Here is a 19806-nt window from a genome sequence, read left to right as displayed (position 1 = left end):
ACACACTAATGTCTTGTGAATTTACTAAGTCAGGTTTATGTTAAGTAAATTGCTGCTGTGGATACTGTCTGTATAATGAATTTATATTATTGTGTTTAGTAAGATCGTCGTGTGATTTGTATTATATATTTTATATTTATATATTTATTTTTTTCTTTCAGTCCCCTCCCAAAGGCGCCACGATCCCTTACCGCCCCAAACCCCAGGTCGCCGGTGGGCCGGTGATCCTAGCCGGCGGCCAGGCCTATACTATCCAGGGTAATTACGCTGTTCCCTCAGCGCCCGATGTAAGTACCGTTCCCTTTGTTCCCCCACCACCAATTGGGGGGCCCCACGGCCCCTTCATGCAGGCCCCCCTCAGCCCCCTCCTGCCCCCATGTCCCGTCTCCACAGCGCCTTCCCCGGGCCCCCCACACCATGGCGCCATCATAACGCCTGCGGGCCATCACCCATGCCATGCGGGGCACTTGCAGATCACGACCCAGTGCCATCCGCCGGGCCATCCGCCAGGCCACCCACCCGAACACTTGAAGAACGGCCAAATTGGCATAATGCCACACCCGTATCTCCACCACATGCAGGATGTAAGTCACACCGCCGTGTCCCGCCCGAGTGCCCGTGTGACCCATGCCCAGTTGGACCCTCTCCGTGGCTCCTCGCCGCCCATCCGACCCGACCCGACCCGATCCGATCCGGACGTGTTCCATACCCGACCAGACCTGATTAGTGTTGCCCAATGTGCTTCCTGATCACACCCTGCATGTTGCACCCCCATAACCTCTGCCCTAACCCAACAGCCAAGCCTTTAACTCAGGACCTGCCCTTAGATACCCGCCTGCCATCCTGCATGTACGTGGCTATTCGTGTAGTGTTACAGTAAAATTTAGATATATTCGGTATAGCATTACTCTTGGAAATGTAAGTGAGAGCGTGGCCAGGGCTAGGTGGTGACACCTGGTGGTACATCTCCCAGGTGCACAGCAGCTCCTGCTGGCGGGTCGTGGGGCGCGGGGCTTCCTCACTCGTCCCTACCATGCTGACGCCTCTTCATTCCCTTGCGCCGCCAACACCAACCCACACCTCCTGACGAAGGCCCTAACACCCTTCTCTCTTTCTCTCTCTGTACCACTGACTGTCTCCCTCATAGGGGGACTCAACCTCTACCCTTCAAACTTACAAACTGGAAAGCTTGACTCAATGTTTCTCTAACAACTAAAGTCTGATCAGAAAACATTTAATTAATTTAGTAAGATTAGAGTCACTTGTTATGTAGTTTATCATTGGATAAGTTATTTATATAAATGTAAACTGTCATTGATTTTATTACAATCCTTAATTAAGATCTTATATAAAGTAACACTGAGGTGAACAGTTGAACTTGACGATAAGTTGATCAGAGAAGGATAACTTGTATTGGTCCATATTAAATGTAAATGCGTTATAGTCCTTATGTTAGTGTTAACAAAATGGCTATTAATTTACTGTGGCCTTGCGACCTACCTTGGTGTGCTGGACAATTTCTGGTCTCCCCCGACCCTACGCTTGACGCTTGACGCTCCCGGCTCAACACTCCAGTATTGTCCCTGTTGCATGATCGTCTTAGCCTTTTGATTTTAGTGTTTCCCTCAAAACCCTTTACTTCCACTCAGAGACTATGACAACACATGTTAAGAGTATAGAGACCTGAACCATTAACAGGAAATTGTATGAGGAGATAAATAAAAAAAAAACAATGGGGAAGGTATGGGATTTAAGAGCATTATAAAGTTAGGCAACACACAGTGAGATACAGAAGTGAGGTGCTTCTGTCAAGGTGCAGGTGTAAGGTTTGATCAGATACCAAGTGATTCATTGACCTATTTCTTGTTTTTAGTCTTGACACATATTTCCAGCACCAACATATGATTCTGACACTTGATGGAGACGCATACAGTATACGGTATATTCCTGTTAAAAGTGAAAAAATATATAATTAAATAGTTGTGCTCCTGAACCCAGCTCTCTAATGTGAGAGGAGACGGAGACTTCAGTTCACAGTGAAATAATTGATAATCGGCTGAGAATAGCCAACTTTCCTTGTCATTATATTGCTGAGAATTTTGTTTTTGAAATGTTATTGATGTTCGAGGAAACCATTACCAACAGCCACCCCAGATTAGAAAATGTTTTAGGAGATTGTCACGAGCCGGTCGACGCTCACTCAGCACCCCCCACAGACTGTCCTGGATCATTCTTTCTTCACTTCAGTTATGAATTAATAAATGTTTTCTTTTCGCTGGCTAATTTGGTTAGTTTTCAAAGGTGCAACACAATTATTCCTCAACTATTAGCAACCTATCCTCAGCTCCCTCCTCAACCCACGCCCAGCTTCCCTCACTAACATACGACACTTCCTCAATGTTGGTGCACCCTACTGACGACCACTGTCACCCTGGAGGCCTTTCCTGACACAGCTACTGAAGGAGAGGAAACATCACCATAACTAGCCAGTGTCAGGAGAGGCACTACTACCACCTGTGCTTTGCCCATCCTCCCTTGACCACCATCAGGCGGCGACCCACTACACATCCACAGAAAAATTGACTTGCAAAAGAAGAATCCTGAAAGGTGTGAAGAAGAGGACTGGCCCGCGCCCCCCAACACCCAGTCAGCGCTGCCCGAGTGCTCTCTCTGTCTCTCTCTCAGTCCCGCCCGGCCTGTGCCGCACACTCCAACCTGGAGGGGCCCCCCAGAGGTGGCTTGGGGATTATATCTGTGCTAGATTAAGATGATGTACTGCTCTTATCTATTCACACACCAGTAATGAAATCCTCTTTCAGGCCTTGATAATGTTTTAATTATTTGACACCACATGAATATAATCTCTAAATAATATCTTTAGTACTTCAAAGATATTACTTTAGTTAGAGCTAATTCTTCCTCGACATTATTTATGTACATAGAATTATTTCTTTGTTTTTGCCAATACTGCACAGTGTTCAGTCAGTCATGTCACATTTGTCATGAAATAGTTTTAAACTGCCCTGAAAAATAGTTTCAGGGCAAGTACTGTAGTTAGGTTTGTTGTTAATGTATTATAATTGGTATTTATTTTGTCTTTAGAACAAGGACTTCACATCTTATAATGTGTCATAAAGTTGTACAATAATTTTCTCACAAACAAAATGGATAGACGATCGTCACCTAACAACCGTTGTATCTGTTTATGTTCAGATGAGCAAGTTGGGCAACAACTCCCCGCTAGCAGGACTGTTGGGTCTGGGCAGCCTAGCCGGTGCCAACCCAGGTGGTGGCGTCAACCCTCACGCCGGCAACACAGCTGATGGTATGTTAACTAATACTGCACTTGCACTTTTAGTTTTCTTCCTCTTTGGTTTTGTGTCCCTGTTCAGTCTGCCAGTCCTGCCATGTAGATCAGAGTAATCCCAGTAGAAGGTTCTCAGAGGAAAGGAACACACAAACAAGCCGCCACTTTATTCCCGTCTACGTCATGACACTCCCGTCGACCTGTCTTGGGGCATTCTCTTAATTATGTACCGCATTTCTCTTTGTACTTATATATTACATTATATCTTGTCTCATCAGCCTTTCCCTCACAGCCACACACTTACTATTACGTTTGACTGTCTGGTGCATCGTGCAACACAACACTTTAGCTTTGTTCTTGTCATCACATTTCATCTTTAGTCTTGGCCATCCATCCATCCCTCCCGCCTCACACTGGGCCGGTCACTGTAATATCATCCCCTCCTAATGTCTTCCATGAAAGGCTTTGAAACTTTACACACACATTATGGCGAGGTAGTAGACGTGTGTACAGTAATGTGACTCATTTGTTTCAAGTTTTACAGTTACTGGAAATTACTGGAGGTATAAATATTTTAGACATTTCATTAAAGTGTAAATACTGTATATTTTAATTTCAAAGAATTAGTGTGAGAAATTTTAAAATCTATTCCTTGAGATCAGTTGTCAAAGGTGTCGTGTCATGCCAGTGGTAGTTAATTTTTGCTCATTAAATCCTTCAAAACATTTAAGATATTATTTAAAAGAATATAATTCCCCCAGTTATAAGTCTTTGGGATAGTTCTTTTTTTCGATCATTTACACAGAAGTTAATGTTTGGGCAACTTAAATGTGTGAGCCACCAGAGTAAATGTGACACTGGCCGACCTTTTGTTGTTGTTGTTGTCTTGTGTGTATTTTATTGTTAGTGTTTGTGTCTTTAAGAGGAAAGAGATTATTCCTTTTTAGTGACTGTTCAAATGGCCCTCCCCCCCCAGTCTTAGGTCTTAATAAGTCCCGACTTTCTTTGATAAAACCATTAGTGTTGGGTTAGGTTAAGTTGGGGTCTATGAGGACTTGGGACCCATTTGATCAGTAACAATTCTTTTCTCTGGCAACTCTCACAGCTTTCTGGTCTTTCTCCCCCTCACACCTTGCTACTTGCTAACCTCCTCCTCCCCACCTTCCTTTTTCTCTCTCACACCTCACTACAGTACTTGCAACTCCCCCCATATACTTCTTGCTAACACCCCACTCCACCCCAGGTTTTATTTATTTATTTATTACAATACTATTTAGGATATTTTAAGTAAATTTTACACCTATTAAAGCCACGAGTTGAACAACAGACAGCAAAAGAGGGACAGAATGTGTTGCTTTTTCACATCTCGGTACACAAAAAAAAGAAATATATGTAGGAGTTGTAACGTTTATACTCTGGTGCTAAATCAAACCATATTGACCTTTACAATACACCGAAAGAGAAGATTGTATTTATTTACCCATGACTTGGTAGATTATTTTGGACGTACTGTAGTTAATAACATCTCGGGAGTAATTGTTAAGCTGTAACATATCAACGTCCGAGTGTACTCAGATTATCACGTTGTTTCATTCGGTATTATTCGTTGCTTCGCCCTCAAGGGAAGTAAACGACGGGTATTTGCCATAACTCCCTGCATTACTGAATTATATTTCATTAATTCGAGGAAAAAAAAGCAACATTGTCCTAATTTCTCGTATCTATATTAAGTCCAGGGGCCTCCTTTGTCCCTGTATAAATTGTTGCATCTTGGAGTTTTATGTTGACTTTATTATTGTGATGGTGATGTGTTGTGGTCTAGTAGTGTTGGTCTGTAGGTCACAACACCACACTGTATACACGACAGATACTGTACATGTCATCACAAGGTTTAGCTGCTCCTCTTGAGGTTGCATGTACACTCGACAAAAACTTCTCCAACACCTGGGCACGGTGGATGTGAGAATGGGCAGAATGGGGTTTGTCATCTAGGAATGGTTTCAGATTCTTTGTTCATTTTTCAGATTGTACAGTATAGTGCTTATTGCATTAGGGTTTTTTTTGGTGTGAGTGTGCATGATATATATTGGATGTTATTACTTTAAAAACAGCTATGTAGTTTTGGAATATTTCACCAAGAATCACCTGTCATGGAATTACACCTGCCATGGAAACCCTCAGCACTAACTGCATCTTATTACACTCACAGTACACATTGATAAACCTGTCTTGTGTGACCCAACTGTTTGTTTACTGCCATAGAGGAGTTGGTTTTCTAACCGTATCCCCTCCAACGACCGAATACACTGGCTTGGTAGTCAGCAATACTGTACAGTATTTACTTGAAGTCAAGAAAATGTGATTTAGTTTTCAGTCTGATCCTTACCATAAGTTGTATATATTTCTATACTGTACAGTATAACCAGAACTACTGTACTGTCATCGTATGTTGATCTGGTCATACATTAAGGAAGAGGTTCATGTAGATATAAAATATTGTGTGTGTTAAAGTTAAAGTGTGTATAAAGAGTGATGATGAAATATTTTGAGTTAGTTGTGATGGTACAGAAATTGTTTTTCCCATTCAGCACTAGCAGCCCTGGCTGGGTCACAACTGAGGACCCCCGCTGGCTCTGGCCCTGGTACACAGACTCATGAGATGACCGTGCCCAATGAGCTCATAGGTTGCATCATTGGCAAGGGTGGCACCAAGATTGCTGAAATCAGGTAAGTCCCTCAAAATATTAACCCTTATGAAACTACTGGAAGTGTAATGCTAATTACAGTTTCAATGGGTGAATTTTTCTTCAACCAACAGAAAAAAAAAAATCATTGACACACTACTTGTGACTTGAAGTCACCCCTGCTCTTCTTTTTCCAGGCAAATCACAGGGGCAATGATCACCATCAGCAAGTATGATGATGGGTCAGAAGAGGCAAGCAAGCAAGACAGGACTATCAGTATCAAGGGTAACGCGGACCAGGTTGCCCTCGCGCAGTACCTCATCAACACCAGGTAAACTGCAGCCTCAACCCTCAACCCTCCTCAGCCCTCGCGTCACTCCACTTTACCCATACATCTCTTGCCCGAGTTAACTCTGTCTTTGTAACACTCATCCAGAGAACTAGGCTAACTTTATAAGCCAAGTGGAGGGTTGTGCTTTTCCCATACTTACTCTGAGTGGAACATGTTCAGTAGAAACATTTACTATAGCATAAATGTTTTGTGTTCATTTTACTGTTTGATAATGATTGGTTCATGGGGAGCTTAGTGGCACAACCGCCCACTGGTAATTGTGTTGACGTGTGTGGGTCTATTTCCACAGTACTGTGAGGTCCCAGCGCTCGTAAGGACTGAAGGTATGTACACGTTTACGTCGTTATTGTACACAAGCTACGGGCAGGGGCTTGCATGCCTCTGCTCTCTCCACATTCAAGCGATCCTAATAAAATCCAATCTGACCAAAACCTCAGTATTCCTTACCTTAACGACTGGCTTCAGGTCTTGCCATTTTTGTACCTTAAATTTTATTGATGCCCTAAGTGCAGTTCCATTCGCGCGTGGTAAGTCCTTTGTCCTTTACCTGTTATCCTTGAAAGTCCTGATCCTGGCGGTACACACTGCCCTCAACCCCACACACTACCAACCATCTCTCAGCTCCTGCTCTACCCTCAGTTCTTACATCTACATGCCAACACAATGGCTCTTGAACTTGAAACAACACTAGTTACCCCATGATGAGTGTTGCTTTTGTACCTATGTCTGGGCATTTTGTGTGGTGGTTGTGGGCGTGTGATGACCGCTGTGCCTGCCCCCAGCTACGGTACAGTAGCTGGTGTTGGTGGGTACGTGCCATTTCTCCCGGAGGCAGCCCTGGCCTCAACCCTCTTGGTAAGTCATACTTCCACTCCCCGCCCATACTCTGGGCCTCCCTTGTCATGGCTGTCTCTGCTGGCTGTTGTTGCCATTCTCCCTACCCCATCTTCAGCATGTGGTTCTCCTGCAAGGAGCACTAAACACTTCCTTCTGTGGTTGATGGGACCCACTTTATGAATTGGCTCTGGTGTCCATTGGTCACTGCTCCAATGATCAAGGGACCAACAACATGCCAGCCTTAACCTTGGCTCTGTTTAAATTAACATAGTAAAGTAAGTGGACAGGGAATGGATCTTGGTCCCAACTTCCCGTAACTCTCTGCCTGTGTTACAAGTTTTGCTTATTTAAGTTCTTCCAGAGTGTGAGCAGATCAGACTAACTCTTTCACCTAAATCTCTTGTCCTTAAGAAGCATCCCGCTAAATAGCCTTCTATCATGTAATGTTATTCTGTTATGCATTTCTACCTCATACTGGTCTGGACTGTTATTTTAACAATGGATTCTGCTTCTCACTCTTCTTTACAGCTGTTAAAGTAACACTAGTTTTCAACACAATTGTATTTTTATGTTCTAATTTTATTAAATATCTGCAATTTTCCAACATAGCTAAATATAGCACAATTATCCAACACAAGAATATCCAAATCTATGTATTCAAAAATCTGAAAGCTTTTTCTCATTCTTTCATACCTAGTCATAACCTGATAAGTGTCAACTATCCTTTCTGGGCGTCACATTGTCAGGTTGTGTTCAGTTCTCTGTCACAGCTTCACACCAATATCCTCCCTTCTTTATATTGTAGTAGCTCCCACAACCTGTCAGGCGACGTCCTTATCCATTATTCCAAAATCCAAAAGATAATCCAGTGTGGAGCCTCGTACATCCATCAGCTGATAACGTGGCCTATCTGATCCTTATCCTTTGGGCCAGCCGCGCACCTCCCCCACAGCCCATCATGCCCACTCTCACCCTCCCCACATTTGACAGTTCTCGACAACCACACAATGATAGATGTGCAAAATTAATTGGAATATCAGTTTGATGAATATTAATGCTTAGATTAGCTATAAATTAGTAGACAAATCATCCTGTAAATGTGGCGAGGAGTGTTCAAGTGTGGGCATGTGGGCGGTGGCGCGGCGTAGTGTGCCAGTGATAACGTTGCGGCCCCTTGTCTCCCCCAGCATGGAACTGCACAAGGCGCAGCTTGAAGTAAGTAAGGGCGGGTCCGGGTCGACCGGGTCGGGAGGGCTGAGCCCCAGTGCCATCCCCCTGGCCCAGCTGCTCAAGAACCCGCAAGCCCTGAACGCCTTGTCCTCCCTGACCGGCCTGCAGGGCCTGTCCTCCCTCACCTCCCTGCTCGCCCCCGACTCCTCCCAGGGCCTGGCTGGTATTGCGGCTGCTAACAGGCACAACAAGGCCTATCAACCCAAGCTGCGCGCCCAAGCCTCTGTCCATCAGCCCACTAATGGCTCCCCCAAGGAGAACAAGCGCAGCAAGTTCGCACCCTACTAGACCTCATCCTCTCCCACGGGGCCCCGGTCCTCTCCGGACGCAGAGCGTCCTCATCCTCCACTCCTGATGAACCTCGTGGCGCTCCACCAACCAGGGGGCCAGCTTTTCCTGTTTACAGGCACGCCTCCGCCCTGCTGGCCTGGGGCCGCCCGACCCATCTACTGCTAAGAGTGGCTTTGGTGGCCCCTATACAGATCCCAGCAGGGCTGGGGCATGTCATACATCTCAGATCTGAGTAGGAATATTCCCAGCTGCATGCCACCGACTAGAGTAAGGAAGTACTATCTGGTAGCAGGAAGCTGTGTACTCTCTGACTTAGAGTTACGGTGTGTATGCAATGGGTACATGCGTGTTGGTGTCAGATGGTCAGTATCACTAGGTCAGCAGCTGCTTGTTATACACGGTGGTCTTTGCTGGCTCACTCCAGCCCAGACGGCCTGCCACCTCTCAACTAAACATATCAGTTAGGACAATTGATTCTTTGTTTCCTGTTGTTTTTTATAATGGCATCAAGCAGAAGCTGAAAGCATATTGCATTGTCACAATTTCATAGAGTTTTCTTGTAAGCGTTGTGCATGATACTCTTGTTTGTCAGTAATGGTTCATCTGGTGACAGTCTCAGATTCATACTATTCTCATTGCAATTTGTGTCAAGTATCTGAAAATTTTCTAATGAACCAACAGATGTAAGTACCAAGCTTGTAAGAGTTAGTGTCGACATAGGATGTGGTCGGTGAGCAGCTGCTGGGTGCCCTACCGTCAAACGGCACCAGGCATAAGATAGGAAGCTGGGCACTGTGACCAGATCACCGCCTCTCATATTTTAGCATTGCAGCGCTGAGCACGTGTGCCGTAGTTGCTCGGTTTAGTCACTTTAGGATATGGCATTAAATATTACATACTTAATGTGTAATTCCTTGAGAAAGTACATGTGGGTACAAAACTCAGCTGTTTTCCTTTTTCATCATAATGTATGGAATGTACAGTTTTGCAATAAGTTAATTGTCTCCTTAGAAGTACTGGTGTTCAATCGTAAGCTCAATATGTGAATGTTTCTTCCACTAGACATTAAACAAGTGTAAAGTTTGAGGAAGATTAAGCCTTTCATTACAATCCTATCCTGACCTGCCCCGTGGTGACCCCACCTTCCCACCACCACTACCACCATCACCATTACCACCACTACCGCCACCACGCGCCGCCGCCCGGCACCTCAACACCCTCTGGATGGCTGGCTCCCTTCTGCAACACTAACACTCAATAAAGTTCTCTCAGTTAATGCCTCAGTCCTGCACTTGTCATTGTTAACGTGGATGCGTGTAGAAGGGAGCCACCACGTAACCTTGGACTGACGTAACACTATGGGGACACTTGCCTGGCCATAAAGCCGATGCGGCGATCGTGTCAATCCAACGCTACCGAGACACCTCATCCCCCAGCAGGTAAGTTGTCACACTGGGAACAACAAGTGTTGAAGTACCTTGTCATATATCATCCTGCCAAGCAAACTAAACAGTCTCTACCTGTTCCCTGTACCTCACTCAAGCCCCAACATACCTGTTAAATCCACCAGCTGGCCAAAGATCTTGTTTACTAATTTATGTTAACAATTACAGGAAGAGTGAAAGTGCAGGTATGAAGACTATTTCATGAAGTGTTAATATTAATGTATGAGATTGTTACAGAGGAACAAGGTTGACAGACTGAGTGAAGGCAGTCATCAAGAATATTAATGATACAGTACAGTAATAGGGTGTTACACTCTATCTGACTCGAGCGGAGCAAAGTGGACACTTACACCTTGATGAATATTTTTGTGTTTATATTTGATGGAAGAAAACTTGATGACCAGATAAATGGCCCACGTCACATACAGTATAAACGACAGACTTGCATAATACAGGAGGCCTCTGGGATGTGACTATGAATACAAATGACTAACTTCCTTACCATTAAGAATTCATTATACTGTACATAACTTAATGTTCCTGAAGTAAAATATTTTAGTTACTTAAGTGAAACACTTGGTTATGTGGAGAGTTAATAATGAAAATGGTGTTTAAAGTCTGAGTATTGGTGATGGGTGATGCGGGTGTGTGTTGCAGGATAGCGATGGAGACAGCAGGACTGGGTATGGCGGGCGTGGGCTACCAATACATTGCACCCAACCACATCGTGCGAGCCCCTATCCACTGATGCGAGCAGCCTCTAGTGTTGTTGGACCCAGCCAAAACCCTGCCTCAGGAGCGGCCCATAATGCAGCTGGCCACCGTCACCCCAGCTTCCCACACAACACCGGGTGTCTGGCCAGGCATGCAGTAACACCACCAGCTCGCCGCGCCCCCTCACCACCACTTCACCACCACCTACCTCTACCACTCCTGCCAACACCTCTTCTCTGAATTTATTGAGCATGTATTTCTGCACAGATATTAGAAGAAAAAGTCATTATTTAAGTATAAATTGCTGTGGTACAAGTCTAGTTGGCGGTTGTGGTCAAGAATGCCTCGGTGTTGGTGGCGAGGTAGGAGGCGCAAGCGTGGCAGTGGGTGGTGGTGGTGCCGGCACACTGGAGACGAGCGGTGGAGGGGCGGGTCGGCCACGGTGGGCGTGGCTGGGAGGCGCCTCAGTGACACATGTTACCACAATTACCACTTTATACTCTCGGTGTCAGCGGGGCCCGGCCAGCAGCCAGCTGGTAGTGCTGTGGGCCGGTCCCTGCCCAGTTGTGTAGCTCAGTGTACAACATTTTCAGTTAATCCCCCAGGGCGGCCGCTACTCCCCACCTTGCCTGACCCCCTGCGCCAACCTCGTTTGCTCAAGCATCGTTACCATCGGAATGCTCCAGCTGGAACCAGAAATGTGACTGTGATAACTGAAGTATTGTATACATGCGTACCATTTTATACTCTTTGACTGGATCACTTGATATAGAGGCTAACACGTGGAAAAGGCTTGATATTTTAGTCGATTAACTGAAAATGATATTTTTATGAAAACTCCACCTTCAGTATATGACTGATCAATCATATAGTTGAGCTTATCTCTAGTTTTAGAATACTGTAATAACAAAGAAATAGTTATCTACTGCTATGTATACATAGAGGTGTTGTTCTGTAGATACACTCTGAATTTTATAATCTTATCTACAAGTTCTTGGATGCATCAGATAGTAAATGTCGGTAAATATTTAATATTTCTATCTCGAAGCTTTAGATGTTTCCTAGAATTGAAAGTATTTTCTTATGCTTCCTTCTGACCTTCATGAACTGAAGCTGTCATTGGCTTCCACAGGGTTTTGTAAAAGACATATTACCATACGTCAGTAGGGCTTTGTAAGCGTTTACATTTTAGTCCCATGTACTGTCTAGTTGTGAGAGGCTGGTAAGGCTTCAAGTCTAGTCGAATGTGTGCCAAGCATTTATTTATTGTTTTCACATGGCATGTCATTGATTTTTAATCATATTGTAGTATATGGTGATAAAACACGTTTTAAATTACTCTTTAAGGTATTGCCACAATGTATAGTCTTAGACAACGTAAAGTTTCTACGAGTCCCTGACCCCCTCCCCCCAACCCCCTCATACCAGAAGTCGACCAACTGTTAGTGTGTTCCGCCACTCGACCGCGCTGCACACACCTCTTGTCTGCCTCAGATCGGCGGAGGTCCCCGCCAGACCTCGCCGTAAGGAGCAGCATACACCCAGCCGCTCCACCCTCTGCCCATCCCCGGACCCGAGCACCGCCACACCCAACACCTGTCCACACATCTTTTATTCACATCTTTAACAGTTTTGTTTTGTTTTATGTATTTATGACATTGACCTATAATTTAACTCCCAATGTTATCAACTGATACACTTATAGTTCATGGAAAAGGGTAATTATGAACAATTATGACTTAAGGATTAGTATGTAGGGTGGACAGGAGTGAAGAAGTCAGTGAGGTGCACAAGATGGGTGGTGATGGGCTAGGGAAGAGTGGCTCTGGAGAACCGTGGCGGGGCGAGTCCAGCCCCTCCCCCAGTAGTCTCACTAGCTGCACCAGGACCCTCTAGGACACCTCTAGAACCCTCTAGAGTCACGACAAGTGCCGGGGCACTTTCGTGAGTGCAGCGTACAGCCGCTGCCTCAGCCATTCCATGTGAGACTGGCGCGTGCTGCAGCCAAGCCCGGTGCACGGCGCAGCGTACCCTCTCATCTATCTTTTAATTAATACCTTCAAGAAATTATAATCAAGGAGCTGTGAATTTTACATTGCTCAGTTATGTAACCTAAATTAGTATCTAACTCACTGAGCGTGACGCAGTAGAAAAAAAATTGTACCAAGAAACAACAATTAACAAAAACCAAGGTTTTGGTGTCGCAATTCTTGTGTGCGCGGTGGGTGTGGCCTTCCAGGGTTCCTGTGCCAGTCTAGGGAGTCAGGCACGTGGGCCAGGGTGGGGGTCGCGGGTCTTCTCGCACCCCCACCCTGCCCATGCCTGCCCATTACCCGGGTATACAGAGCCGTGCCCAACAAGGAGCCTCCGCCCACTGCTCACACACTCTCGGGCGAGTAAAGGCATCTAGTAGCCCAGCCGGTAACCACGGTGGGCTCTACCAAGAACATATACTCGCTGTTCACTATAGCAAATATTTGATACAGAGTAGCCATGCATTGCATATGCTTTTTTATGATTTTTGCTAGGGCTGTGGACGGTTGATATAGCAATATCCAACTAATTTGTATATGCATATGAATCGGTGTAATGAGTCTTTCTGTTGCGCACGTGTCTTATTGTTAATTTGTTATATACAGATGGTTAGGTCATAAGTTGCCGTCAGGCTGAGCGGCGCGGACGGGGGCGGTGATGCCACCGAGCAGCGGCTCCTGTGATGCCTGACGTGCACTGATGCAGTACTAGGGCCTTGGCTTACTAGCGATAGTGCTCACCTTAATTATGCTAAACCTGGCAGATAATCCTCACTCACTTCATGTGTTTGTTGCTTTCTACATATGATTTGCAAAAACTAAAAAAAAATATATATAAAAATCTCAGGGCATATAACCAAATCTGTTTTGTTTTAGCTTCGGTTACTCCTTGTATTAGGCCCATTCGTGGAATAGCGGGATAACCTGGACGGCGGGGGACACGTGAGGGTGCGGGTGGTAGGCGCTGACCGGAGAGGAGTCCTCCCTAGACCACGGACGATGTACACTTAAGGTCGCTAGCGGTCTGTACTGCTCCCTACGAGAAGAATACAGGCGAAGCAGATACTGCGCGATTGAATCATTCAGGGCGGGTATACTCACGTCTTGCCTTCCTCTCTGGCCGGCTCCGCCACCTCACCCCGAGGCACCACCACCGCCGCCGCTTCGACCTAACACCCGACCCATCACCTGACCTGCCCTGACCTGACCTGCAGCTCACTACATCCCTCTTGCTCTCAGTATTTGCCTTATATGAAACTGAACAGGGTCGAGCAGTGTATTACAATAGAAATGTGTACACTTAATATCATATGTCTTTCAGTACTGTTTTCAGCTAAACGGCGGCGTTGTTTTATACTGTTTTCTTGTACGGTATCTACTTCTGACGCCTGAACTCGTGTGTCCACGCAGCAGTGAGGTGAAATGCAGGCGGCACTGAGCACTGACCTCGTGTGGTCTCCCGCCTGCTGCCCTCTGGCTCCCACACCCTTGATCTCCTAGGCTGACGTGCCACTGTACTGGGAGCCGGATGGGGCGCCAGGCCGGAGACGCCGCCGACGCTTACACTTCTCTCTTACTGGTCTGCTGATCGGTATTCATTAGTCTTTGTAGTTAATGTCGGAGGCTGAGGTGAAGCACATTAGCAGGCCAGTCCCCGTGCAGGTGAATGACGCCGCACGGGCGACCGGCGGTGTAGCGCTCGGAGTAACGGGGTTGGCCCGGCAGTGCCGCCTGCAGACACAAGCTTGTGGGCCGCCTCATCATCTCGGTGAATCTTCAGCGTTAGCATTACAGCTAGTCAGTGCAGGAGAGGTTACTCGTACTTTACAGGGGGATTGTGTATTAGGCACAGATTTACATATCATTGTTCTTCACGTGTCACTATGTTCGCGTGTAGTTACTAGTTGTACATGTGGCCCGTCCTTACCCCGACATGGAAACGGACAGTATTACTTAAGTGCCAATTATAAAATGTTAACCTAGTGCCAACTTAATGCCAAATCTTGCAGCATCACTGATGCTGGGTGCGTTAGTTTGTCCATGCTTGGGAAGGCCGGGCCACAAGTGACAGGCAGCCGGGCAGGGCACAGTGACACTCAGGCCACTCACAGTTATATACGCCCACAGTGTGGGAGTGTGAGAGGCTCACGGTTGGCCAGGGTGTGGGGTTACCGCTGTGCCCCCAGTGTTACCTACCCACGGTGTTGGAGGCGGACCGTCACATAACTGGCGGAGCCGAACTCCACAAGCAGCGGCTGCTTAGCGGCAGCTGCGGACCCGGGGAGAACGCTAGTACAATAAGAGGATGGTGGACCTCACACGCCTGGCCAACAAACACCCGCCCTGAACGGCTCCCTGACATGTTCGCCATCTTTACTGAGGAAAAGTGTTTCACAATTTTAATGTTATGGCAATAAATATTTCAAGGATGTAAGCAGTTAATGATTTTTTATTGATTGTGCATATGTGTCTTGTCTGACACAAGTATTGTTTGAGTTTAAATAAATCATCAAATTGAACTTGTTTTTTATGTTCCTTTGGAGGTAAAGATGAATTAAACAAGTTGAAACTATAATGGTACAAGTAATCTCATTCTCTAACACTTGTAAGACTTTTAGTGCATAGGACAGTAGAATAGTGTGGGCAGACCATAAATTTCATGTCATCCAATCACTCTTGTAACTCCCATAACCCAGCCTACAGTAAACTACACTGTGCTGCCCCTACCAGACACACATACTTCTGCACTATTACTAATCATGAAAGAAGAATTACCATTTACTATGCAAGACAAAGAATAACAAATTGAATATAACTGGAAACTAAGCCAAACACAGAAGATGGTGTGGAAGAGAGGTGTATGAGTGAGAAAATTAAAGAATATTGCCTAATAATACCATAAAAGAATGTACAGTACAGTATGCTACAGTTATATGGGTCAAGGATCATCAGCCATTATAAAAAGAAACCAAGCAGAATATATAATTTGAAGAAATTAACTTGTTAGTGATCTTGGACAATTTCAGAAAAGTTGACATTAGTTAAGTTATGCCACACAGATGTCAGTCATAGTTATGGACAGAGAAGCTTTCAGTCTTTAAAAAATGAATTGTTTTATGCTGTTTTTACTTCAGCTTCTCCAATAATTTATTGTGAAATGATGGCTGTAAATGTGTATAACAATGCATAGTGTATATTTACATTTATTTTCATCGTATATTTATTGAATATTTAAATTTGTCTAGTACATCGTCTAATATATATAATGTTCTGTACTCCCTATAATTGCATATGATTTTTGTCATTATCTTATACAAACAAGCCTCTTCCCACTATGATGCAGGTAGGTCAGACTGGCGCTGATATGCAAAAGGTAGTGGGTAGCTCCTTCTCCTAGAGGGGATGGATGTTGGTGCACCTAAGAATTGTTCTAGTGTTGGCAAGAGAGCCTCACTGTACTGGTGTTGATGGAATGATGGCAAGGAAACACAGAATCTGGTGGTGTATGGTAGTTTATGGTGAGGAGACCAGTTGTAATTATGTATGGTAGTTAAGGTGAGACCAGTTGTAATTATGTATGGTAGTTTATGGTGAGGAGACCAGTTGTAATTATGTATGGGAGTTTATGGTGAGGAGACCAGTTGTAATTATGTATGGTAGTTTATGGTGAGGAGACCAGTAGTAATTATGTATGGTAGTTTATGGTGAGGAGACCAGTAGTAATTGTGTATGGTAGTTTATGGTGAGGAGACCAGTAGTAATTATGTATGGTAGTTTATGGTGAGACCAGTTGTAATTATGTATGGTAGTTAAGGTGAGACCAGTTGTAATTATGTATGGTAGTTTATGGTGAGGAGACCAGTTGTAATTATGTATGGTAGTTTATGGTGAGGAGACCAGTTGTAATTATGTATGGTAGTTAAGGTGACACCAGTTGTAATTATGTATGGTAGTTAAGGTGACACCAGTTGTAATTATGTATGGTAGTTAAGGTGACACCAGTTGTAATTATGTATGGGAGTTGTGATGAGACCAGCTGTAATTATGTATGGGAGTTTATGGTGAGGAGACCAGTTGTAATTATGTATGGTAGTTTATGGTGAGGAGACCAGTTGTAATTATGTATGGGAGTTTATGGTGAGGAGACCAGTTGTAATTATGTATGGTAGTTTATGGTGAGACCAGTAGTAATTATGTATGGTAGTTTATGGTGAGACCAGTAGTAATTATGTATGGTAGTTTATGGTGAGGAGACCAGTAGTAATTATGTATGGTAGTTAAGGTGACACCAGTTGTAATTATGTATGGGAGTTTATGGTGAGGAGACCAGTTGTAATTATGTATGGTAGTTTATGGTGAGGAGACCAGTAGTAATTATGTATGGTAGTTTATGGTGAGACCAGTAGTAATTATGTATGGTAGTTAAGGTGACACCAGTTGTAATTATGTATGGGAGTTGTGATGAGACCAGTTGTAATTATGTATGGTAGTTTATGGTGAGGAGACCAGTAGTAATTATGTATGGTAGTTTATGGTGAGGAGACCAGTTGTACTTATGTATGGTAGTTAAGGTGAGACCACCTGTAATTACGTACAAGTAAAAAGATAGATGTACAATATATTTATTTAGCACCATACAGTATATTCAACAAATCTTAGTGAAGGATTACAAACCATGTACAGTCCCCTTCACTAGTACATTTACAGGGACTCGTCACATAAACATTCCACAAATCATTATCATTGACGTATTTATTTTAATATCGATTCTATTTGATTCGATAGTATATTTACGATTGGTAGTTTCCTTTTGTTGAATGTAAACAAACACAGCGGTGCCACACTGCACAAAATCTGAAGAGCCCCTGTAAATGCACTAGTGAAGGGGACTGTATAGTATTTACCATACCTGACAGTAGACATAAAAATAATGATAAATAGTAAGTCATAAAAACAAAAAACAATGAAAGGGAAAGTTGTAAAAAGATAACAGAGAAATTTATACAGGAAGAATGAAAAACAAAGAACAGAAATATAAGACTTAATAAAAAGATAAAATTTTTAGCAAGACAGAACAGGGTATTTAGTGATATGAACAAAGATTACTCTGGCAAATAAAAGAACATCTAGTTTCTCATCAATAGTAATGCTGCCGTGGGAGAGTACAAGGCTCCTACTCTTATCACTTAAAACCATATACACTAGTTGAGTGTTTTATTTGCATGTACAATAGATGTTTAGGAATAGGTAATAGTACAGGTATATTAATTTATAGGTAGTGATAGCATATTGAAGTTGCCGCCTTAATGTGGAACTGAAGAGTAATTGTCTTTTTTTACACCAATATTGTTAACCAGTTCTTGATACATACAGGGGGTCACATCTCGATACCCCTCATTTTGAGACTTTAACCACCTCACTTGTAATCTTCCTCCACACTCAAGGTCTTATACACATTTACCACGATAAAGTTTATAATATAACACTGGACATTAATGAATGGTGATATTTGAGCCATTCTGATATCTGACTTTACAGTGATGAAAACAGGCATATACAGTAGTCTCCCCCTTCCCCAACCCTATTTCACACGATGTTAGATTTCCTTGACTAGATTTTTTTGTTATTTATAAGAGCAGTATTGTATAACCAAACATTCACTGGTATTAACTACGTTTATGTACCATTAAACCTAATTTAAGCGTACCTAAAAAACAGCTCAAACATTGGCAAGTGAAATGTCTAAAACAAACATATGAAGCAAATGTCTCACCATACTTCACCACTCTGCCCCTGACACTATATAAGCAAGGTAAACCTCACCATACTTCACCACTCTGCCCCTGACACTGTATATAAGCAAGGTAAACCTCACCATACTTCACCACTCTGCCCCTGACACTGTATATAAGCAAGGTAAACCTCACCATACTTCACCACTCTGGCTCCCCTGACACTGCTATACAAAGGTAAACCTACCACCACTTGCCCCTGATGACAAGGTAAACCTCACCATACTTCACCACTCTGCCCTCTGACTGTATAGCATATAAAGGTAAACCTCACCATACTCTCACCACTCTGCCCCTGACACTGTATATAAGCAAGGTAAACCTCACCATATTTCACCACTCTGCCCCTGACACTGTATATAAGCAAGGTAAAACCTCACCACACTTCACCACTCTGCCCCTGACACTGAGTATATAAGCAAAGGTAAACTTCACCATACTTCACTCTGCCCCTGACACTGCATATAAGCAAGGTAAACCCCACCACATTTCACCACTCTGCCCCTGACACTGTATATAAGCAAGGTAAACCTCACCATACTCTCACCACTCTGCCCCTGACACTGTATATAAGCAAGGTAAACCTCACCATATTTCACCACTTGCCCTGACACTGTATATAAGCAAGGTAAACCTCACCATTCTTCACCACTGCCCCCCTGTAAACCTCACTATACTTCTCACCACTGACACTGTATATAAGCAAGTATATAGCAAGGTAAACTTCACCTCACCATACTTCACCACTTGCCCCTGACACTGTATATAAGCAAAGGTAAACCCACCATACTCACCACCACTCTGCCCCTGACACTGTATAAGCAAGGTAAACTCACCATACTTCACCACTCTGCTTCCCTGGACACTGTATATACAAGGTAAACCCCCACCATACTTCACCACTCTGCCCCTGACACTGTATATAAGCAAGGCAAACCTCACCATACTTCACCACTCTGCCCCCTGACACTGTATATATAAGCAAGTAAACCTCACCATACTCACACCACCTGCCCCTGACACTGTATATAAGCAAGGTTAACCTCACCATACTTCACCACTCTGCCTCTGACACGTATATATAAGGCAAGGTAAACCTCACCATACTTCACCACTCTGC

The 19806-nt window shown here is 44.1% G+C and overlaps 1 protein-coding gene across 3 annotated transcripts in view; it reads left to right on the top strand.

Moving 5' to 3' along the window:
- The window catches only part of LOC121859020 (poly(rC)-binding protein 3-like), a 113188-nt gene extending 97775 nt beyond the window's left edge, over nucleotides 1-15413 (top strand). The window contains exons 6-11 of one of the 3 annotated variants that reach the window (XM_042355683.1): nucleotides 162-287; nucleotides 3214-3325; nucleotides 5896-6034; nucleotides 6189-6323; nucleotides 8369-10141; nucleotides 10805-15413. In XM_042355683.1, the coding sequence (XP_042211617.1) occupies nucleotides 162-287; nucleotides 3214-3325; nucleotides 5896-6034; nucleotides 6189-6323; nucleotides 8369-8699 (843 nt within the window). In that variant the 3' untranslated portion in view covers nucleotides 8700-10141; nucleotides 10805-15413. Of the gene's footprint in view, nucleotides 1-161; nucleotides 585-3213; nucleotides 3326-5895; nucleotides 6035-6188; nucleotides 6324-8368; nucleotides 10142-10804 lie in introns of all 3 variants that reach the window. The other 2 variants (XM_042355682.1, XM_042355684.1) reach the window with 2 other exon arrangements.
- Nucleotides 15414-19806: the final 4393 nt, after the last annotated feature.

This window comes from Homarus americanus, unplaced genomic scaffold (assembly GCF_018991925.1).
Source record: "Homarus americanus isolate GMGI-L3 unplaced genomic scaffold, GMGI_Hamer_2.0 scaffold4658, whole genome shotgun sequence".
In the NCBI taxonomy this organism is placed as follows: Eukaryota; Metazoa; Arthropoda; class Malacostraca; order Decapoda; family Nephropidae; genus Homarus; species Homarus americanus.
The sequence above is the reverse complement of the archived record's forward strand: the minus strand, read 5'-3'. Positions and strand labels throughout refer to the sequence as shown.